This window comes from Heteronotia binoei, chromosome 10 (genome assembly GCF_032191835.1).
Source record: "Heteronotia binoei isolate CCM8104 ecotype False Entrance Well chromosome 10, APGP_CSIRO_Hbin_v1, whole genome shotgun sequence".
NCBI lineage: Eukaryota > Metazoa > Chordata > Lepidosauria > Squamata > Gekkonidae > Heteronotia > Heteronotia binoei.
Window position 1 is genome coordinate 78,079,268 of NC_083232.1, and position 24,115 is coordinate 78,103,382.

Sequence of the window (24,115 nt, forward strand, 5' to 3'; positions counted from 1 at the left end):
CTACGAATTCTATCCACAGAATAACATGACAGACTCAAGTGGGTGAAATGAATAAGGAATGACATTTGGAATGTTAATAAAGTTAGCGATTGAGATTAATCAGCAACTCCCCAAACTCCACAGCTACTAACAAGTAACCGCTTCACTGCCAAACTATGATTATGTACCCTTGTCGGTAACAACACCATCCCGTCAACCCTGTCTGATGCTCCTCATCACGCAGAGAGGCATATGCAAAAAGAGGGACAACACAACTATCTTTTTACAAGATGGCTTCTCAAAAGGCATGGGGGTCAGTGTTTGCATCAACAACCCCAGCAGCAGTTCATTCTTTATTAAGAAGCTCTTAAAAAAAAAAACTTCAACAGTTTTGTAAAATTTGTGACACATAAGCATACACTTGAAGAATGACAACTTGTTTTCCTAATTTAAAAAAGTATTCAGTGGCAACTGATGTCCTCCCAATGCAGCAGTCTACATGACCCATCCAGTTCTGCCCTTCTAAAATTCTCATGGCTCAGGGTTTATAGGTTATTATCACTCATATCATGTTTAAATAATACTTTTAAACAGGGCTTTTTTTGTAGCAGGAACTCCTTTGCATATTAGGCCACACACCCCGATGTAGCCAATCCTGATGTAAATAAGGGCTTAGAAGCCCTCAGTACAGGCCTATTGTAAGCTCCAGGAGGATTGGCTACATCAGGGGTGTGTGGCCTAATATGCAAAGGAGATCCTGCTACAAAAAAAGTGCTGCTTTTAAAAATCCCCCTTCAGCTATTGGAGTCACAAGCATGGCAAAATTCTTTAAAATGCAAAGGGCAAGCTTTTGGAAGGTATTCATCAACAGGCAAAAGTTTCCAATTTATTTTATATCAGATTATGCTTTCTTAATACAAACAATTCACTGATATGGACACTTGGATTTGGCAACAGGATTCTAGCAGTTTCTGATGAAGCAACAGTGTAATCCAAAGAGTTATACCCCTGACTTTAATGAACAACTCTGCTGAGGATGGCACTGCCAGCATAGTGTAGTGGTTAGAATGCTGGACAAGGATCTGGAAGACCTGAGTTTGAATCCCCACTCTGCCAGGGAAGTTTGCTGGAGAACTTTGAGCCATCACATACTCTCAGCCTAACATACCACCATAGGATTGTTGTGAGGAGAAAATGGAGAAATGGATAACATTGTATGTCACATTGAGCACCCATTGGGGAGAAAAGTGGGGTATGAATAAAGTAAATAACTAAACTGTAAATCCCTTTTTTCACATTTATCTTTTTTGAAGCAACACTTGAAAATGTGTAAGAAACACTAGCTATGGCCGGATATCTCCCCAACTGCACCAAAAGAAATCTGACCACCTTTACTGGGACTTTCAGACACAACATCACCATTAGCAACAGTTCATTTAAGGGTATATGAATAATACTGGTGGATTTGATCCTAACTACTACACTATACTACATCACTACATTGGCTTTTGTGGGGTGGCTACTGTTGAACAGTAACAAGTAGTCAGACCTGCGTAAATCATGCAAGTCACATTGTAGCAAGTTGCCCTCTGGTTGCTGCTGGGCTTGGCCCCAATGAGTCTTCCCTCAAAGGCCAAAACAGGCCCTGGAAAGGACCCTGCCCACCTTTTGTTGACAGAAAACCAAAATCTGAAGGCAGGCAATACAGCTGTGGTTACCTAGCAATGGCCCTTGAGGGCATTCATTTCTTAAAAGTACAGGTGAAACTTCTATTTGAGTGGGTTGAGGGTTTTAAAACGAACGAACGAACGAACAGGCTTCATATTATTCTACCACCTTGGGTGTTTTTCAGGTTTGAAGAAATTTGTCTTTTTTTTCATGGCTCCAGTCTCCAGATTTAAATATCCACAGTTTGGGTGACACTGAGAATTAGGTACATTGACGATAAACCAATTTCTGTGTTGGTTATTTCGAGGCTGGCAAGTGCACCACATTAATAATTTGTTTGAAATAATCAGATACGATTGTCAAGCATGTGGGTTCAATGACGAGTCAAAGTTGATACAAAGACTACGTTTATTGATAGACCGATACTTTCTGTGTAACAGATTCTTGAGAGTAATGTTGCATATACATTGATACAATACTTTTAAGGCTTACTTCAAAAGGATTCCAAAGGATGGGGTTGCAGGGTAGCTCTCACACATAAACTATCATAAATGTCTACATTCCCACAGTGTTATCAGGACTCTGTCGTTGCTTTCCCCAGATGTCTCACACTCCCTACCGAGAATGTATGGGAAGGTGCTGATTACTTCTTCTCAAGTTAGTTTCATTTCTCACTACTTCTACTCTTTAGGCAATAAAGCAAGAAGGGGGGAGGGAAAGAATAACAAGGCTAGCAAAACTGGGTCCTCCATGATACTTCACAGACCAGGGTTAGGTAGGACCCTAAAACAATCAATTATCAATAGAATTTCACCATGTTTGACAATGATAGCCTTTAAACTATTAACAACTGATATAGGTAAAAGCTTGAACAAAAGCTGTCTTTAACAAAATACTACAAAATCAATTATACATATATAGTTATATTGTTCGCCTGCAACTGAATTTTATAGCTAACATTTACTGAGAGTATTTACACTCTGCAAACATACTAAATCTTGGCTTCATCTTGAAATTCCCTGGCTCCCCAAATTACTATTTAAATTTAACACTCATGAAAAACAGACGGCTTTAACATTATCACAGATTGCAGCCATCTCCATGTTAGCTAACAAAAATCCAATGGTAAAGATTCTTTGCAAGAGTCTATGAAAACAAACCTACAAGAGAAGATACCAGAGGAACTTAGCTTTTGATATCTCTGATACAACATTTTCTTAAAATAAAGGTTAATTCTACAGCAACAGCAACTGTTTTAATGTGGAGAATACCAATACACACTGCTCGGGGATATTCAAATGATATATTTATGAATATTTACAAAATTCTTTGTTTAAAGTGACTCCGTTCTGAATCTTTCCAAGAAGTAGGTCACTAAGCACCAAACTTCATGTATAGGGATGGGAATGAACTGAGAAATAAATCACAGTATGAGCAAGAACTGGGCCAGTTTGTGGTTCAATTGGTCGCATCATTTTTTTTTTTCCTGGAGGCACCTGCTTTGGGGTTTTATAACTTGGACATCCAAATCCAACCTTCACCAAACTTGGATGGTGGAGAGCCTGTTGAAGACTTCAGGAGAGTTCATCAACTCTTAACTCTTGAGGGGGCTGCTCTACCACCTCCCAAACCTAACAAACCCTGAACCAGTTTGGGAAATCAAATGAACTATGAACCAACATGAACCACCATTTTCCCAGTTTGTGCCTGACCCTATTCACATAACATTGGGAATCCATGATTGAATTTCCTGGTGTTGAATTTAGCTGCAAAAATCAAGCAAATGAGAATTGGGTCCACCTTGCTTTGGAAGGTGAGTTAACTCTTCCCACCCCTGCTATTTCTCTGATCCAAAATGTCCCTCAGGGCTGCTGATATAACATGAATATTTATTTTACTTTTTCCTCCTAGCAGGCATAATAGCATCAAGGGAAATATTTTTGTTTATATTAACATAAGAACATAATAGAAGTCATGTTGGATCAGGCCAATGGCCCATCCAGTCCAACACTCTGTGTCACACAGTGGCCAAAAATATTTTATACACAAACGCACACACACTGTGGCTAATAGCCACTGATGGACCTCTGCTCCATATTTTTATCTAAACCCCTCTTGAAGCTGGCTATGCTTATAGCCGCCACCACCTCCTGTGGCAGTGAATTCCACATGTTAATCACCCTTTGGGTGAAGAAGTACTTCCTTTTATCTGTTTTTACCTGACTGCTCAGCAATTTCATCGAATGCCCACGAGTTCTTGTATTGTGAGAAAGGGAGAAAAGAACTTCTTTCTCTACTTTCTCCATCCCACGCATAATCTTGTAAACCTCTATCATGTCACCCCACAGTCGACGTTTCTCCAAGCTAAAGAGTCCCAAGCGTTTTAACCTTTCTTCATAGGGAAAGTGTTCCAACCCTTTAATCATTCTAGTTGCTCTTTTCTGGACTTTTTCCAATGCTATAATATCCTTTTTTGAGGTGTGGTGACCAGAATTGCACACAGTATTCCAAATGAGACCGCACCATCGATTTATACAGGGGCATTATGATACTGGCTGATTTGTTCTTAATTCCCTTCCTAACAATTCCCAGCATGGCGTTGGCCTTTTTTATTGCAATCGCACACTATCTTTACATTTTCAGTGAGTTATCTACCATGACCCCAAGATCTCTTTCTTGGTCAGTCTCTGCTAGTTCACACCCCATCAACTTGTATTTATAGCTGGGATTCTTGGCCCCAATGTACATTACTTTGCACTTGGCCACAATGAACCTCATCTGCCACATTGACACCCACTCACCCAGCCTCAACAGATCCCTTTGGAGTGCCCCACAATCCTCTCTGGTTCTCACCACCCTGAACAATTTAGTGTCTGCAAACCTGGCCACTTCACTGCTCACTCCCAACTCCAAATTATTTATGAACAAGTTAAAGAGCATGGGACCCAGTACTGAGCCCTGCGGCACCCCACTGCTTACCGTCCTCCACTGCGAAGACTGCCCATTTATACTCAATCTCTGCTTCCTATTAATTAGCCAGTTTTTGATCCACAAGAGAACCTGTCCTTTTACTCCATGACTCTCGAACTTTCTAAGGAGCCTTTGATGAGGAACTTTATCAAACGCTTTCTGGAAGTCAAGGTAAACAACATCTATCGGGTCTCCTTTGTCCTCATTCAAGGGCCCCATTGCCTTCCTGCCTGGTTTCCTGCTTCTAATATATTTGAAGAAATTTTTATTGTTGGTCTTTATGTTTTTTGCAATATGCTCCTCATAGTCCCTTTTTGCTGCCTGATCACAGTCTTGCATTTGATTTGCCATAGCCTGTGTTCCCTTTTATTAATCTCACTTAGACTAATCTCACTTGGACTAGTTTATAAAAATAGTTTGTTATAACATAGAGGGTTCGATGCATTGCGGTTGCAGTAATCAAAGTTCTTTATTTCAATACACATGGTAACGGTTAAACTAAGACTAAAGAACGGTGTCAACTAGTTCCCGCGCTAGGATGCCATTGGGTCATTTGAATTGGCAGGAGGCCTGTGATTGGACCAGGGAAGCGGGGATTTGGGTCCTGCTATCCATTGTTCCTAAGTCCCCAAGCTCAGTCCTAAAAGGCTCCAATGAGCTTGGCAGGAACTTCCAGCTATGAAACATGAAGTCCACAACATACACAACAGTTATCTAACCCTTTTTTTTTCATTTTGCTTATATCAGTTCCCTGTCTAGAGAATTGACATTAATTCTGAAAAATCATCACATCAGCTGACAGAACCAAAAACATATCAGGTTGGATCTAGTCAGCTTTTTCACTCCTCACCTAATTCCCCTCACCCAATCCCACATGGCTTCTATACATATGGGTCCTATAAATGTAATCAGACATAATTTTCCTCAAAGATAGAGATGAACCTTTTTTTTAAAGAAAGTTTTTACAATCTTGTTACTTTAAATTTAGATTTTCTTTAAATAAAAGGTAAAGGTAGTCCCCTGTGCAAGCACCAGTCGTTTTCGGCTCTGGGGTGACGTTGCTTTCACAACATTTTCACGGCAGACTTTTTACGGGGTGGTTTGCCATTGCCATTACTTTAAATACACAGGATAATCAAAGGAACTCAAAAGCAGGCCAAAAGCACACACTTTGGAGGTTGTGGTTATTCTCTGTGAAATATTTGGCAACTTCCATTTCATTGCTCATTGTATATATTGTACAGCCTTTCTTGCATTATTCTTTAGTTTGGTGATATTTATTATAGGTTATTACATAGTTTTCAGTGTGTTCCTTAATTTTGTACTCCAGTTTTTATTATTTAAAATAGTATAATCCACCTTGTGTCTTGGAGTGCTTGCCTATAAGTGACGCAAGGAAATAAGTAATTAAATATAAAGAAAGGTCAATTCACCCAAGAAAAAGGGCAGCAAAAGGCAGGTGACTTCCATTGGGAAGTATATGATCCAACAGTGAAGAAAATGAACTAGTTGAGACAGATAAAAGGCTGAAGTGAGACGATGTGATGAAAACAGCTTGATAAGAACAATTTTACAATGTAAAAAGACAGATGCTAAGCATGAAAGTACACGTAGAGATCATCAAAAAAGCAAGAAATTTTATATTTAAATAATTGCACACAAAAAGCCAGATGTACATGAGTCAAAAAATTTGCTATTCCTGCTTCTTCTGTAATGCAGAAAGTGGGTATCTTGCAGATACTACCCATAGAAAAATCTGGAAGCAACAAATGATAAAAAGTTCTTTGCAGTAAAGATCTGCAAGTTACTTATCACAAACACTGTACATGCATTCCTTTTTTATTATAAAAAACAGACTTGCTTGATTTGAGTTGATGTAAATTATAATTACTTGAGGGGCAAAGAATTAGATAATTAAGATTATCTCTGCGAGGTCAATGGAGAAGATACAGAAAGGAAATTAATTGGGGAAAAAGCTAAGGTGATTGTTAAATGAAAGGAAGTACAGAATCCAAGTTAAAATGAATCCAATTCAATGAAGTTTCCCCCAAATAATACTGATAACCATCCCTCTACCTGTGTGGTATTATGGTTAGAGTTGGACTAGGATCTGGAAGATTTCCAAATGACCTTGGCCAGTCACTTTCTTTGAACCTAACCTACATCACAGGAAGAAGTGTACTCTCAATTCCTTGGAGGAACAGAGAAATAAAAACGTTTTAGATAAACTGTACCTGCTGGGGCAAATTTTATGGGTCTGGCAACCAATCTGTTTAGATTTGTTCTGCTTTGGCAAATTATTCAAAACTTCAGATCTGAATTATATCAAAGTATTTCCCCCAAAGCAACAACACAAAGTGACAAGGGAATAAGTCCTAGTCACTGGATGATTTAGAGCTGTTGTCTGCACCATAGCTTACAGTAGGAGAACAGGAAAATAGCAATATTCTTGTTCATGGAAGTGACAGAGCATTTTGTTGTAAATGTGCCATTCTGACAGAACACTCCTCATGCAGGCAGACCAGTTGCTGTGTGTGGTTATGGATGGAACTGAGCTCGTATGAATTAAGTACAGAGATAGCCACATGCATCAGCTCTTAGTACATGCTACTGTGCCTGTTGAAAGAAAAGGAGATACATATTGGTCACTTGGGTGAAAAGCCAGTGTAGTTTGATCTAGTGGTTATTCTGTGTAACCGATATTTTGATCTTAGTTACTGCACATGCAACTGAAATATGCTACTGTGTGTGATATGGATGTAATATGATACCCACTACCTTGTGGGTTTTTAATCTATATTTACCATACATTTTACAGTTGCACTGTAAACTGACCATTCCTCATTTAAAGCATCAGTTCCTGACAACTGTTTATCCAACAGTCTAAGCAAGAGAAAATTGCTACACATCTTCCTTAGTGGAAAAATATTCTACAGCACAGTTTGGTTAGGGAGTGTGTGTGTGTGTGTTACTGCCCCCACTGCTGCTTGTCCTTCCCAGATACCTGGAAGCAGAGTTTGTCCACAACAGACATTTTCAAATAAAAGGGAAGGGCATCAGAAATTATCAGTTTATATATTGTACCCACTAATGAGATGGAAGAAAGCATGCAGAAGTAGTAAAATATTGCAGGAATGTAATGTGATCTCATTGCATGCAAGGAAAATGCATCTCAAGGCCAGTTATAATAGGGAGTAAACAGAAAAGATCTTCCTGATAAAGTCTGACAAGACAAAACTTTTTTTGCTATGAAACTTTGTGAGAAACAAATAGACAACTCAACAGAGAGATCTCTCCAAGGCATTGGAGATGACTCACCTATGTTTCTTAGACTAACAATCAATATGAAATTCATACACGGAATGCACAAAAAAATATCCAGAGCAATTCATTTTAGGGTTCAATCTCTAGTGCGTGCAGACTACCTTCATATCTTCAAAATGTGAGCAGGAACTGGGGTCCTCAGCTGCAACCCTTTACAGGATTGTTCAGAACCTTAAAAGATTATCTGACAACACCTCCACGAAATGTGGAAAATTTGTCAATGTTCAACCAATGCTTATGTAAAATAACTAGGCAATCACAGGAAAACTGCAGCAACCACATCCTTTAAATATGACCAAGAAGCACTTATAATGCAACTCTTAAAAGTATGCTTATTAGCTGTTTGTAATTCAATGCAGACATAAAGAGCTTTAACTATAACAAAATCAAGATCAAAAATAATCTCAATGAGGTATCCCATGGTGAAGTACAGAATGATGACAAACCATTGGGACTTATTTACAAGTAAGAAAACATAAGCTATCATTGGCTGCAATTCTATCCATTAAAATGTAAGCAAATACATTTTAACTCAGTAGGACTTACTCCTTGGTTTGTGATGCATGAGTCATACCAGTACTGCATGAAGGAATTTCTTCCCATCTGGTATTTGCAAGACTAACAGTACTATCCTAGGGAAAGTTACACCATTCTCAATACATTGACTTTAAGGACGGTACTGTATAAATCAAACATGACAGAAGATAATCAGTAGATTTATTAGGAGGCAGTGAAAGTTTACTAAGGAACATACGCAGGATCAAATCCTATATTTCTTAAAATAACAATCAATATGAAATTTGTCAAATAACTACACATTAAATTTCTTTCCAACATTAGGATGAACAGCAGGGTATGCAAAACAGTACCTGTGACCATATCAAGCCTCCAAAAGCTTTTCCACCACTTTTCTTCCAACATAACATAACCAGTTAATGATAAGATGTTCCAATATGCAAGTCAGAGGGACATTTTAATGGAGCAGATACTTCTTATAGGTCTGGCTTTGCCTGTTCCTGTTGTACTAGATACCCCCAAATCAGTATTTAGGGAAACAGATGTTTATGTTTTTCCAAATGCCTCCCAGTTCTTCTGTGATCTAGTCTTACCTCTGTGATGTTTTCTTATATTTTCTCCTGTAGGAAAAAAGAACATAAATAAAAATGAGAAAATAAACAGGTTCAACCTTCAGTGTAAGTGGAGATGGGGAGTAGAAGAGTGTTTAATGGCATGAAGAGGTGAAGGGTCAACAGAACCTAAGAGATGAGCTTAGTCCCGAGAAAATTCCATAGTTGATAGTTTCTTACATTCATATGGTGATACAAATCACTGAGGTATAAGGCCAATTGACATCAGCAGAAAACAATACTTTGGCCAAGATCACTTTAAATAATGCACTTTCAATCCAATGCACTTTCCAACAGGATTTTGCCCACTTACACAGTAAAATCCAGTTAGAAAGTGCATTGAAAGTGGATTGAAAGAGCATTATTGAGTGTGTGTGATTGCATCCTCTGTGTGCCTTATAATCAGTATTATTGTCTGTGCACGTGTGAGAGTGAAGCTGTGTCTTGTTAATGGTTGGTGTCACTCATGGCAAAAGCCAACTTTCTACCTTTATCATGCAGAGGAAGCTGAAAAAATCATCTGGGTAATGGCTTCTCTACACTGCCCAGAAGGTTATATGTCAAGGTAGGATAACTGGAGAGCTCACAACAGAAGGGCCATTTTTAGAAGATCACTTTGCTATTTTAAAAGTGAGAAAAGTCAGGCCATGGTGACTTTCATGCTTCAAGAGCCATCTCCTGACTTTGCCCTGAATGTTCTTGACAAGAATCTCTTGGTTATCTGCTGTGCTCACTGTACATTTTGTACATCCAAACAGTCACTGCTAATCTTTTATTCACTCTACGCCTTTTTCTCTCTGAGAGAAAAAGAAATAAATGGCATTGTAGTTAGAAAAGAAGGTAATAATGTTGGTGAAAGAATCTGAATGGAGCTCCATTCCAGTTGAAGCTCATCACAACTAATTCAAGTCCCATTGCTTTGACCAGGACTTTCAGAAGGATCCCATACATGTTTAATCAGATGTAAGTCCCATTGACTTTAACGGAGCTTGTGTTCTAGAAAGTGTTCTTGTGTCATGATCACTTGGACCTGGACTAAAGACAAGAACTACTACACTCAATGAAATGGAATTTCCACACCCTGTATATCCACACCAGTCACTCAATGTGCACAATCTCTTTTTTAAATAATGCTTAATTTGCATGTTACAGCTGAAAACGATACGATTTTGGAGCCAGTCAGCTTTTTCCACTCAGCTGCATCCAATTCCCCTTCCTACTTCAGTCCCGCCCACCCACCCCCCTCAATACCACATGGCTTTTGTACTCAGAGATTCCTTAACCTACAGTCTTTTTTGGTGGTCAAAGGTGGTCTTCTGTTTCCTTTTTTCACCAGAAGAAAAGTTGGCTGGATTCAACTGTTAAAATTCAAAGAGAGCTCAGCTTTGCTCATGCTGGATTCCTATCTCTAGCATTGACATTTATTATTTTTATATCCAGGGACAGTCTAGGATTGCCAAGTCCTAGTTGGGGATTTCTCTCATGCACGCAGAGCACATGCGGTGTGATGATGACACTTGGAAGTGACATCATCATGCTAGGCACATTGTGCAAGGCACGTCACATTGGGTAAAAATTCTATGGTACCGCAGAGTTTTTACCTAAATGATAGAGCATCCCTGGCATGGTGTGCCTGGCGCGATGACATCACTTCTGGGTGACATCATCATGTCAGGCACGTTGTGCGCTGATGGAGCTCTTTGGGGGCAGGGATCCCACCCCCAGCCAGTCTGTGCTGGCAGGTTGCGGGGACCCAAACCAGGGGAAACCCCAGCCCCAGCAGGAGCTTGGCAGCTCCAAGGGACACCCTCACAAAAGTTAGCTGATGTCTTCTATCAAGACTCAGCACAACACACCTCAACAGTCAGAAACAACCTTTAAGCAGTCTTGGAAAAGAGCAGTTTAGTATGCATTTGGGACAGGCATGCCATGTATTCAAAGAGGGAATATACATATCCTTGGAGTGTGAAAGTGTACCAAGTTATATACATTTATTTTTCTTGAGAACGGCCATAAGCCAAAGTTATATGAGAGTACCTTACCTTAGGATGGAGGAAGTTCTTCCAGCCTAAGTAGGGTGCCTCCAACTTAAGTGAAGTTAAAGGAGGGCTCCTTAGGCTGGAAGAAGGCTTCATTCTTTAAGTTTAAGTTTGTTAGGCACTGGGATGCTTTCTGGAACAAGCCGGAGCTGTACAAAAGAGACGGTCTCCACTTGTCTCCGGATGGAACCAGGCTGCTGGCGCTTAAAATCAAAAAGGTGGCAGAGCAGTTTTTAAACTAAATCTTGGGGGAAAGCCGACAGGAGATGGAATGTCTCTGGTTCGGGAGGACTCGTCTCAAAGAGATGAAGGGTTGGCTTCTATTTTTCTACCGAGTAACGGATCAGAGTTGTCCACTGTGATGGTGACAAACAGTATGGACTGTCTGCTAGAGTCTCGAGGTGGCAGGAGAGAGGTGGCGGGCCTAGCTTGCTTGGGAAATTATAAATGTTTGTATGCAAATGCTAGAAGTGTCCGAAGTAAAATTGGTGAATTGGAATGTTTAGTGTTGGGAGAAAACATAGACATTGTGGGAATTTCAGAAACTTGGTGGAATGAGGAGAATCAGTGGGACACGGTGATTCCTGGATATAAGTTATATCGGAAGGATAGGGAGGGAAGGGTTGGAGGTGGGGTGGCTCTGTATGTCAGAGAGGATATACGGTCCAGTAAGACTGAGGTCAGAGAATTAGATTCCCTTTTAGAAATGCTTTGGGTTGAAATAGAGGGCCCAAAAGGAAATTTAACTATGGGAGTTTGTTATCGCCCACCAAATCAAAAGAGAGAGGACGATTATAATATGATGGAGGGATTAAAGATAGCGGCTAAACGTAAAAACTGTGTCGTAATAGGTGATTTTAACTACCCGCAGATTGATTGGGTCAATATGTGTTCTGGTCGAGAAAAAGAGATTGAGTTTCTTGATGCTCTCAATGACTGTGCTATGGAGCAGATGGTCTCAGAACCTACCAGGGGTGGGGCGATCCTGGATCTGGTCCTAAGTAATGCCCAAGACTTGGTGAGAGACGTAAAAGTGATTGCGCCGCTTGGGAACAGTGACCATAATGTTATTGATTTCACCATTTGTATAAATAGGGAGTTGCCCAAAAAGACGGCCACAACCACGTTTAACTTTAAAAGGGGTAAATTCTCTGAGATGAGGAGGCATGTGAGGAGGAAACTGAAAGGAAAGGTAAATACGGTCAAAACCCTTGGGGAAGCTTGGAGACTATTTAAAACTATAATCCTAGAAGCTCAGATAAAATACATACCACAAGTTAGGAAAGGCACAAACAGGTATAAGAAGAGGCCAGCATGGTTAACAAACAAAGTAATGGAAGCTGTAAAAGGTAAGAAGGACTCCTTTAAGCGGTGGAAAACCAGTCCAAGTGAGATTAATAAAAGGGAACACAGGCAGTGGCAAATCAAATGCAAGACTGTGATCAGGCAGGCAAAAAGGGAGTATGAGGAGCATATTGCAAAAAACATAAAGACCAACAATAAAAATTTCTTCAAATATATTAGAAGTAGGAAACCAGCCAGGGAAGCAGTGGGGCCCTTGGATGACCATGGGGTAAAAGGATTACTGAAGGAGGATGGGGAAATGGCTGAGAAGCTGAATGCATTTTTTGCCTTCGTCTTCACCGTGGAAGATGAGAAGTGTTTGCCCGCCCCAGAACCACTAATATTGGAAGGGGTGTTGAAAGACCTGAGTCAGATTGAGGTGACAAAAGAGGAGGTCCTACAACTAATAGACAAATTAAAAACTAATAAGTCACCGGGTCCGGATGGCATACATCCGAGAGTTCTGAAAGAACTCAAAGTTGAACTTGTGGATCTTCTAACAAAAATCTGTAATCTTTCATTGAAATCTGCCTCCGTTCCTGAGGACTGGAAGGTAGCAAATGTCACCCCCATCTTTAAAAAGGGTTCCAGAGGAGATCCGGGAAATTACAGGCCAGTCAGTCTGACTTCAATACCGGGAAAGTTGGTAGAAACCATTATCAAGGACAGAATGAGTAGGCACATTGATGAACACGGGTTATTGAGGAAGACTCAGCATGGGTTCTGCAAGGGAAGATCTTGCCTCACTAACCTGTTACATTTCTTTGAGGGGGTGAACAAACATGTGGACAAAGGAGACCCGATAGATGTTGTTTACCTTGACTTCCAGAAAGCTTTTGATAAAGTTCCTCATCAAAGGCTCCTTAGAAAGCTTGAGAGTCATGGAGTAAAAGGACAGGTCCTCTTGTGGATCAAAAACTGGCTGAGTAATAGGAAGCAGAGAGTGAGTATAAATGGGCAGTCTTCGCAGTGGAGGACGGTAAGCAGTGGGGTGCCGCAGGGCTCGGTACTGGGTCCCATCCTCTTTAACTTGTTCATAAATGATTTAGAGTTGGGAGTGAGCAGTGAAGTGGCCAAATTTGCGGATGACACTAAATTGTTCAGGGTGGTGAGAACCAGAGAGGATTGTGAGGAACTCCAAAGGGATCTGTTGAGGCTGGGTGAGTGGGCGTCAACGTGGCAGATGCGGTTCAATGTGGCCAAGTGCAAAGTAATGCACATTGGGGCCAAGAATCCCAGCTACAAATACAAGTTGATGGGGTGTGAACTGGCAGAGACAGACCAAGAGAGAGATCTTGGGGTCGTGGTAGATAATTCACTGAAAATGTCAAGACAGTGTGCGTTTGCAATAAAAAAGGCCAACGCCATGCTGGGAATTATTAGGAAGGGAATTGAAAACAAATCAGCCAGTATCATAATGCCTCTGTATAAATCGATGGTGCGGTCTCATTTGAAGTACTGTGTGCAGTTCTGGTCGCCGCACCTCAAAAAGGATATTATAGCATTGGAGAAAGTTCAGAAAAGGGCAACTAAAATGATTAAAGGGCTGGAACACCTTCCCTATGAAAAAAGGTTGAAACGCTTAGGGCTCTTTAGCTTGGAGAAATGTCGACTGAGGGGTGACATGATAGAAGTTTACAAGATAATGCATGGGATGGAGAAAGTAGAGAAAGAAGTACTTTTCTCTCTTTCTCACAATACGAGAGCTCGTGGGCATTCGATGAAATTGCTGAGCAGATAGGTTAAAACGGATAAAAGGAAGTACTTCTTCACCCAAAGGGTGATTAACATGTGGAATTCACTGCCACAGGAGGTGGTGGCGTCCACAAGCATAGCCACCTTCAAGAAGGGGTTAGATAAAAATATGGAGCAGAAGTCCATCAGTGGCTATTAGCCACAGTGTGTGTGTGTATATATATATATATTTGGCCGCTGTGTGACACAGAATGTTGGACTGGATGGGCCATTGGCCTGATCTAACATGGCTTCTCTTATGTTCTTATGTTCGCTTAGTGGAGTGGTAGAAGGGAAAGGAAAGGTCCCCTGTGCAAACACTAGTCGTTTCCAACTCTGGGGTGACATTGCTTTCACAACGTTTTCACGGCAGACTTTTTACCGGGTGGTTTGCCATTGCCTTCCCCAGTCTTTTACACTTTCCCCCCAGCAAGCTGGGTACCCATTTCACCAACCTCAGAAGGATGGAAGGCTGAGTCAACCTTGGGCCAGCTACCTGAATCCAGCTTCCGCCAGAATCGAACTCAGGTCATGAGCAGAGAGTTTAGACCACAGTACTGCAGTACTGCTGCTTTACCACTCTGCGCCATGGGGCCGCTGGGGTGGTAGAACACAGAACATAATCACTACATTCATGCTTCAGATGAGCCAGAGTTCCAGAATTCTCAGACTGGGAATACTCAGCCATTTATTGTGCTCAGTTCACAGGACAGTGCATCTTCAAGGCTATTCACACGTATCTCTCTAGGAGGTAACTGTTTACAGTCATTTCAGCTGGTTTATGGATAAAGTAAAATCAGTGCAACCTCACAATTAATGATGGTAGAAACACAAAGAACAGTGTAAGGAACACGTGAAGAAAAGCAGTCAAATATAGTAGTAGAAAAGAGTAATAGTCCAGTAGAACCTAAAAGACTGACAAAATCTGTGGTAGAGTAGCAGCTTTCATGAGTCACTGCTCACTTCTTAAGATACCTCTTCAGCTATCTGAAAGAGTGAGCAGCGACTCACAAAACCTCCTATCCTGCCACAAATGCTGTTAGTCTTTAAGGTGCTACAGGACTCTAACTCTTTTCTACTGCGACAGATAGACCAACATGACTACCTATCTTAGTCAAATATTGTGTTTTTGTGTGTGTGTGCTTGCGTGCGTGGTGAGGGGCGGGGGGTAAGGCTCATTTCAACGAGCCCATTTGAAATATTTTGTAATGTCTGCAAGAGTTGCGACAACCTACACTTCAACTGTTTGTGAAAAAATGGTCCTCAGAAGTGGAAGGGCTTTGAAGAAACATACTACAACTTTTTCTTTTCAGGGTCTTTTTCACTACTGAAAATGACAAGGGAAGGCATAGTTCCCTCTCCTCGTTATCACATGGCTTCATATCTTAGTCAAACACCTACTCAGGTTTTAAAAATAATCTGAATTGCTTTAAGTTAAGTTCTACACTCAATAACTCTTCAGTAATTGACGTTGCACATCTCTCTATTTATTGTATCTGAGATTTCTTAAAATCAGTTTGAGCACATTTGCAAGTGAGAATACCTTTTTTGTTTTCCAGTCAAGCAAACTCCACTTTAAGCCTGTCATGTTAAAGTTAATTTCCCATACTTAGCATCAGTTTTTAAAGTTCTGTGATTCATAAGAGAATGTACTGTAATCTTCTATACTTACAGTCTTCTAAAATCCCATTATAACCTACACAGGGTTGCCAACTCTGGGTTTGAAAGTTCCTGGAGATTTGAGGGTAATGCATGGCAAAGTGGGGCTTAGAAAAAGGAGAAACTTTGAGCACATATAATCCACTCTCCAAAGCAGCCATTTTCTTCAAGAGAACTGATCTCAGGAGATCAGCAATTCTGGGAGCTCTCCAGCTTCACCTGAAGGTTGGCAAATCTAAATCCATGTCAGAGTTAAACCTATGTCGTTGGGCCTTGACTAAATTCCCACTGATTGCAGATAGGGTTGTAAGTTCCCCTGTGGGGGTGGGGGATTATATGGTGTTGTAAGTCAGAGCCCTCTCCATCATGTTCATATGGACATCATGATTCCTGGTTAGAATGCCAGGACGCCTGGAGTTCCAACTTGCACACATCAATGCATGGGCATAAGCCAGGCCACCAGTTTGTTACTAGGCCTCTAAGGGCTGAATGCCCTTTCGTGCTCACTACCTTTCTTGCGTCCCCAGCTTTGCGCGGCCACTATGAGCTGTCTAGCTATGTGGTTTTCAGCGCTTCAAATGGGAGCCATTTTCAGGGCTAACAACACCAGCAATCGTCTTCCTGTACCTTCACATGCCATGAAAGCTAAGTGGGAGCCCCATGTACTAGTTGTGCAATCCAGACATCTCCATAAAGCAATCAAACTTATCTTTGTGTGCATCCTGCCAGACATCCCAAGCTATACATCTCACAAAAGACTGTGAGCCAAGACGGGAAGAAGACAAAGAGCAAACCCAACCTGGAGACCAGCACCATTGTGTAGGTCAGGTGTCACTTTAGATAACAATTTGGCCCTATATTGTCACTGTAGATAACTTTGTTTAGCATAGGTAATCCCCGCATCTCCTGTTACTTTCCAAATGTCACCATGGAGCCTCCCCTTTTTCTGAAGTCATGTATCACATTTTCCAGCATCATAACCCACCTGACCCGGTGTCACAGATCATCTGACCTCCTCCTCCTGAGGGCACATGCTAGTCCTTAAAAGGTCTAACCCATTGCTCCTCAGGTGTGTGTCTGACAGTATACCTACCCTGCTGTTAGACTCACTCTCTAAACCTGATCAGTTTCGGGTCCCCAATAGTAAGATATGCAGTCCATGTCTTGCTCCCCTTTTTTTCTTTTTCGTCACTATTGGAGCTTCACCTTGGAGACTACGAGAGGTAAAGGATCACCTTGTTTGTGCTATCCCTTATATGTACCACTATCTATTTCATATCTATTTTTCCTAGATCTGTATGAATGTTGAATGAATTTATTTACTTGTATGCTTGGCTAATTTTTCTAATAAAACAATTTTATATTTTTACCCAAAGATTATCCTCATTACTTTTGGGGAGAATTCTGGAGGTCATCTCCTGTATATATAGATTCTGTATCCCGCTGAGCCACAGTTGCCAACTGCTTAAAATTCCCCAACCTCTCTTCGAGGGCAATTTGGCTTACAGTGTGACATCACTCCCAGGGAAAACCCAGGAAAAATCCAGAAGTGACATCGCACCACTCTAGGAATCATCATAGAATTTCTGGCAATTCTTACTGATGTCACCTTCAAGTTTTCCCCAGAAGTAGTATCAGTCTTCTTTAGGAATTGCTGAAAACTTCCTGGTTTTACCATAGAGTTTCTGGTGGTTCCTACAGAGGACTGTCCTCACTTCCAGGGTTTTCCTATAAGTGACATCATGTTATCACTGATAGCTGCCCCCATGTCCCTCTCCATGTATCCCAATGGCAGGGCGTGGAAACCCTAACTGCAGATGAGCTGGGGTGGGGGGTGGAAATCATTCTTCTTTTAGCTGCATCCATACTTCATGGCTAGCTACAAAGCAAAATACAAAGGAAATCTACCATTATCACTACAGCAAATGAGGTCAAGAGAATAACTGCATTTAATAGGAACTGTAGCCTCCACTTTGAGGCTCACATAGCATATACCCCAATCTTTTTAAGGCACCAGACCAAACATTTCTTTTCAGCTAGGCTTTCATGTTAATCACCCTTTGGGTGAAGAAGTACCTCCTTTTATCCGTTTTAACCTGTCTGCTCAGCAATTTCATCAAATACCCACTAGTTCTTGTATTGAGAGAAAGGGTGAAAAGTACTTCTTTCTCTACTTTCTCCATCCCATGCATTATCTTGCAAACCTCTATCATGTCACCCCGCAGTCAACGTTTCTCCAAGCGAAAGAGTCCCAAGCGTTTCAACCTTTCTTCATAGGGAAAGTGTTCCAGCCCTTTAATCATTCTAGTTGCCCTTTTCTGGACTTTCTCCAACGCTATAATATTCTTTTTGAGGTGCGGCGACCAGAACTGCACACAGTACTCCAAATGAGACCGCACCATCGATTTATATAGGGGCATTATGATACTGGCTGATTTGTTGATCTTTTTAATTGGTTTTGCAGTCTACTTCTCGCCTGTGGATTGTTGTGAGGATAATTCAGGCTACCAAATGTTTTATCCTTTGAGTTTTTATGTTTTTATTCCTCTGGGTTTTATAGGTTTTAATGGTTGTTGATTTTAATATTTTATGTTTTATGATTTTAGAGGAGGAGGAGATTGGGTTTATACCCCACACTTCACTACCTGAAGGAGTCTCAGAGCAGTTTACAATCTCCTTTCCCTTCCCCTTCCCCTCCCCACAAAAGACAACTCATGATGTAAGTGGAGCTGAGGCAGCTCTCCAAGAACTGCTCTTCAGAGGAACAGCTCTGTGAGAACTTGTGACTGACTCAAGGTCACATCAGCAGGTACATGGGGAATCAAATCCGTTTCTCCCAGATAAGAGTTTGTGTACTTAACCATTACATCAACTGGCTTTCTTTATCTTTATTGTTGCAAGCTGCCATGAGTAAGTCTCTAAAGAGATTGCATATAACTGTTCTACTCAAATAATATTTAATTATCTGGTCTCTGCATTGTTTATTTATACTTATTCTGTTTATATAAATACATTTTAAAACACTGCATTTGTACAGTACTGATTTTTGCTCCAGTTATTAAAACCCTGGTATCTTACTTTTGCATCCACATATGTCAAGAGTTAAACTCCCTGCAGACTAATGGGATCATTTAAATAAATTGAAATCTCCTCTGCCATTCAGTTCAATGTGCTGAATCAATTCTTACCAATCCCACTGCCATTATAATAAGATTAATGGTGCATAAACTATACAATATTCCTGCCTTTATTAATAAACAGCATAAATCAAGTTGCAAGTGACTGTTGGCATTCCAGCTTCAGAAAGACTGGGAGCAGATGGAGACGTATTTTATATCAGTATTTTTAATAGGTTGCTTTTTTCAAAAAAAATTCAGATGGCTGCCACCTTGGCCTGATGCTCGAGAAAAAGAGGAGGGGACACATCAAAATGTATGGATAAATTTATTTCTTCAATTTTATTTATAAATCTTCAAATTTATTTCGTTTTTGTATGACCTGTTTCGGATTGTTTCCTGAGATACTTTTCCCGTGCGGAGCAAAAACAGCTGGAGAGGAGTGAAATTTGGAGTAGGTAGAAAAGGGGAAGGAAAAAGATAAAAACCTTCTTGCTTCTCCACCACTTCTTTCCTATGCTAAATCCCCCTGCCAAAATCACATTTATTCCACCCCATTGCTGGTGTGCCTGCTGATAAAGCAGAGCAGTAATAGGTCTTCCACATGGCAGGTCTTCCTGCAGCTTCCCAGTCCTGGTTCCTCAACTGGCACTAGAATATCACCTTATAAAAATATCATTGTTAACACTAGGCATCTCTGAGTTTCAAGTTCTTTCTCTTTCTTTTTCTTTTTCTTTCTCCTTCCTTCCTTCCTTCCTTCCTTCCTTCCTTCCTTCCTTCCTTCCTTCCAGTTTGGTGAGTGGTTAAGTGAGAGCCAGTTTGGTGTAGTGGTTAAGTGTGCGGACTCTTATCTGGGAGAACCGGGTTTGATTCCCCACTCCTCCACTTGCACCTGCTGAGATGGCCTTGGGTCAGCCATAGCTCTGGCAGAGGTTGTCCTTGAAAGGGCAGCTGCTGTGAGAGCCCTCTCCAGCCCCACCCACCTCACAGGGTGTCTGTTGTGGGGGGGGGGGAGGTAAAGGAGATTGTGACCCGCTCTGAGACTCTTCGGAGTGGAGGGCGGGATAGAAATCCAATACCTTCTTCTTCTTCTTCCTTCCTTCCTTCTCTCTGTCTCTCTCTTAAGTCTCTAGCTCCTTCCCTTTTGGAGATGTAAGGGGAAACACTTTAAGGTTGTAAAGTACTGGGGTCGGCGCAGTAAGAGACCAGAGTCGGAGAGTGATTTCAGCAAGCTTTACTTCAGGAACACCAACACAGACTGAGTTCTATTCAAACCTCCCGCTCCTTTATACAATTCTTGCCCCCTTCTGATTGGACCTTAACTACGTACATGAATTGGCTATTTACAGAGGCCTAAGGGCCTATCAGGGTACAGTATGAGCCTAGATGTTGATTGGCTACTTATGTTTCAATCCTTCCCCTGATTGGGCATGCTTAGGCCTTCTCTGGAACCCTGGTGTGGAGTACAAGCTTGGCTTGTTCAGCTTCCCTCCAAAAGTAACAGTTCCATCCAAAAGTAACAGTTCTCCATTTGAACCTAGGACACAACACCCCTCCCCCCATAGTTCCAGCTATCAGGTGACATAGTCCTGGAGATATGCCGGAGGGCGGCGGTCTCGTGTCGAGCGTCGGAGCTCCGAGGGGACTGGGCGTTCCGACTCGGTTGGTGGTTCCGCGGCTGCAGAGCTGGAGACATCTGGGACGGCGGCCCCGTGAGACCTGGGTTCAGCTGCGCGGTCGGGGGTCTCCTCCTGCTGGGCCGAAGCGGGCTCTACGGAACCCTGTTCTGTGTCAGGCTCACGGGGACTTACGTTGTCCGGATCTGGAGCCTCTGACCTTGGCTCCCCGGCAGGCAGGCGACCTCGGAGTTGGTCGATGTGTCGCCTCAGGAGATGTCCACCCTCCACGGCCACTGCATAGGAGACCGGTCCGGTGACGTGGTCCACCTTTCCAGGGAGCCAGGCGGGGCCAGTGGTGGCATAGTTCCGTGCCCACACTGTCTCACCTGGGTAGAACCCTCTGGGGGCTTTAAGGTGTTCCGGCGCCGGTCGCCTGTCTGGGGCTCGGTCAGGGTGCAGCTTGTCCAGCAGGGTGGTGATGCGGCGGCCCATGAGGAGTTCGGCTGGACTGCGACCTGTGGAGGCGGTGGGTGTGGTCCGGTAGGCCATTAGGAAACACGCCATGTCTTTTGGCCAGTCTGAGGGGCCCAGACGGTTCAAGGCCTCCTTTGCCGTGCGCACCATCCGCTCTGCCTGGCCGTTGGTGGCTGGATGAAACGGGGCAGAGCGAATGTGCCTGATGAGGTTCCTGGCCAAGAAGTCCTGGAACACTGCGGACGTTAATGCTGTGCCGTTGTCGGTGACGATGGTCTCCGGCAACCCATGGGTTGCAAAGATGGCCCTCAGAGCTGTGATGGTCGCCTGCGACGATGGCGAGGGCACCTGGACCACCTCCAACCACTTGGAGTATGAATCCACTAGTATGAGTAGAGTCCGCCCATGGAAAGGGCCAGCAAAGTCCATATGCAGTCTTGACCAGGGGGTTTTGGTGGATTCCCATGATTGCACTGGGCCACGTGGGGGGTCAGGCCTTGACACCTGGCATGTCAGGCACCTTTTAACCCAAGCCTCAATTTCTGCATCGAGGCCGGGCCACCAGACATAGCTCCGTGCGAGAGCCTTCATGCGGACTATGCCCGGGTGTGCCTCGTGCAGGGCTCTCAGCACTTGGTCTTGCAAGGGTTTGGGGATGACGACTCTGTTGCCCCATAGTAGGCAGCCTTTCTGGGTGGATAGTTCGTCTTTCCGGGCTGCAAACGGAGTAAATTCCGGCCCAGTCGAGCCCTTGGGCCACCCCCTCCCCACCCAGTCCAAGACACGGGAGAGGACTGGATCACGAGCGGAGCGGGCAGCAATGTCGCGGGCGAGCAATGGCCTGTCCGGAAGCATGTCCATCAGTAGGATCTGATGAGCCGGGGCTGGATCAGGATCCACGTCAGGCAAGGGCAAGCGGCTCAGGGCGTCAGCATGGCCCATTGCCTTGCCCGGGCGATGCACTAGGGTGTAGGTGTAGCCGGCTAGAAGAATGGACCAACGGAGGACCCGTGGGGACAACACCTGAGGGGTCTGCCAGTCCGATGCAAAGAGGCCCAAGAGGGGTTTGTGGTCCGTATAGAGGGTAAAGGGCCGGCCGTAGATGTAATCATGAAATGTTTTGACGCCGGCCATGACTGCCAACCCTTCTTTGTCGATTTGGGCGTAGTTCCGCTCCGCCGACGAGAGGGTCCGCGAGTAGTACGCGATAGGGACTTCGGTCCCATCAGGGAGTTGGTGGCCCAGAACTGCCCCCACGCCATAAGGGGATGCGTCGCATGCAAGGACCAAGGGCAGGGTCTCGTTGAAATGGGCAAGGACGGAGTTGGACATCAGGAGGCCCTTGATATCCTGGAAGGCTTTAGCGTGCTGGCGGCCCCACGCCCAGGGTTGGTTCTTGTCTAGAAGCCGGTGCAGGGGTTCGGCCACCGCTGCCTTGTGGGGGAGAAAAGCATGATAAAAGTTTAGGAGGCCGAGGAAGGCCTGGAGTTCTTGCTTGTTGGTGGGCGCTGGAGCATCTCTGATGGCACGCAGCTTGGCGTCAGAGGGATGGACCCCCTGGGCATCGATGGAGAACCCCAGGAATTCCACCCGATCCACGCCCAGGAGGCACTTCTCCCGTTTGACCTTGAGGCCGGCTGTTTCAAAACGTTGTAGGACTCCTCTAAGGCGGGCGGCGAATTCTTCAGGCGAGGCTGCCGCGATCAGCACATCATCGAAGAATGGAGTGACTCTGGGAAGTCCTTTTAAAAGAGAGTCCATGAGTTCCTGGAACAACCCCGGAGCCACACTCACGCCAAATTGCAACCGCTTTACTCTAAAGGCCCCCGGGTGGGTCACAATTGTTTGGGCGTTGGCCGTGGCCTCATCCACCAGCAGCTGTTGGTAAGCTTGGGCCAAGTCCAACTTGCCAAAAATTTTTGCGCCGGCTAGGGTGGCTAGAACGTGGCTGATGATGGGCACAGGGTATGCGTGGGCCTGAAGAGCCTTGTTGAGGGTGCACTTATAGTCTGCACAAATCCGCACTTCCCCACTGGGCTTGACTGGAGCCACGATGGGAGTTTTCCAGGTTGCGTGGGTGACAGGCTCTAGTATTCCCTGTGCAATCAGTTTATCCAGTTCCTCCTCAATTTTAGGCTTGAGCGCGAATGGAACTCGCCGCGCTTTAAGCCTAATAGGCCGCACTGTGGGGTCAAGGTGTAGTGTAACCGGGGGACCCGTGTAGCAGCCCAAGGTGCCATCGAAAACGGCCGGGAACTCTTCACAAACCTTGTTAAAGTCCACTCCGACAGTCTTATTGACCCCCCTGATCTCTATTCCCAGGGGCTTGAACCAGTCGAGACCCAAAAGGTTTGTAAGGTGGTTCTTGACCACTAGCACTTGTAGCTGGCCCTTGAACCCCTTGTATTGGACTGGGACCAGGCCCACTCCCAAGATAGGCACCTTATTCTTCTGGAAGTCCACTAAGGTAAACCCCGGGTACCTGAGACGAGGCCTCAGCCTGGTGGGGATTTTAAAAAATGCCTCTGCCGCTATAATAGATGATGCTGACCCAGAGTCCACCTCAATTTGGCAGGGCACCCCCCCCCCGATCCCTACATTGACCCGGATTTTGGAGGGCCTGACTGGCGAGAGTAGGTACTGTACCGGGTATGGGTGGGCGTGGAGAGTGTCGGTCTCGAAGTCTGGCTGGCCTTCGGAGTGCGCAGATCTTTGCGGGACGCGTGCTCGGGATGTGGATCTGCAGGCACAGGCGATGTGGCCTTCCTTGTTGCAGAGTCGACAGGTGGCATTCCGGAATCGGCAGGTCTTTCGCTCGTGCTGGCCCCCGCAGCTTGCACATGCAGGTGGTGTCTTGTGTCTCATGCCCTGTGGGGCATGGGTGGTCTTCCTTCCTGCTGAACGATAGCCGGTTTGTAGAGCTTTATCCTCGTCTGAGTCCTCTGTAGATGGTTCAGGGTTGATCTGGTGTGCCGCAGCCTGTCTTGTCAGCCATGGCTCTGCTGATCTGCCCTTCTCCCAGCTGGTGGCCACATCGATTGCCTTTGTTAGGTCGCACTCGG

General features: G+C 43.8%; 1 protein-coding gene across 3 annotated transcripts in view; it reads right to left on the reverse strand.

Moving 5' to 3' along the window:
* Window positions 1–24,115, reverse strand: part of PDE1C (phosphodiesterase 1C) — a 355,641-nt gene that overhangs the window by 166,739 nt on the left and 164,787 nt on the right. Inside the window, exon 2 of one of the 3 annotated variants that reach the window (XM_060247620.1) lies at window positions 9,051–9,077. The exons of the other annotated variants lie outside the window; for them this stretch is intronic. Coding sequence (XP_060103603.1) covers window positions 9,051–9,077 — 27 coding nt within the window. The remainder of the gene's footprint in view (window positions 1–9,050; window positions 9,078–24,115) is intronic. 3 annotated transcript variants of the gene reach the window in all.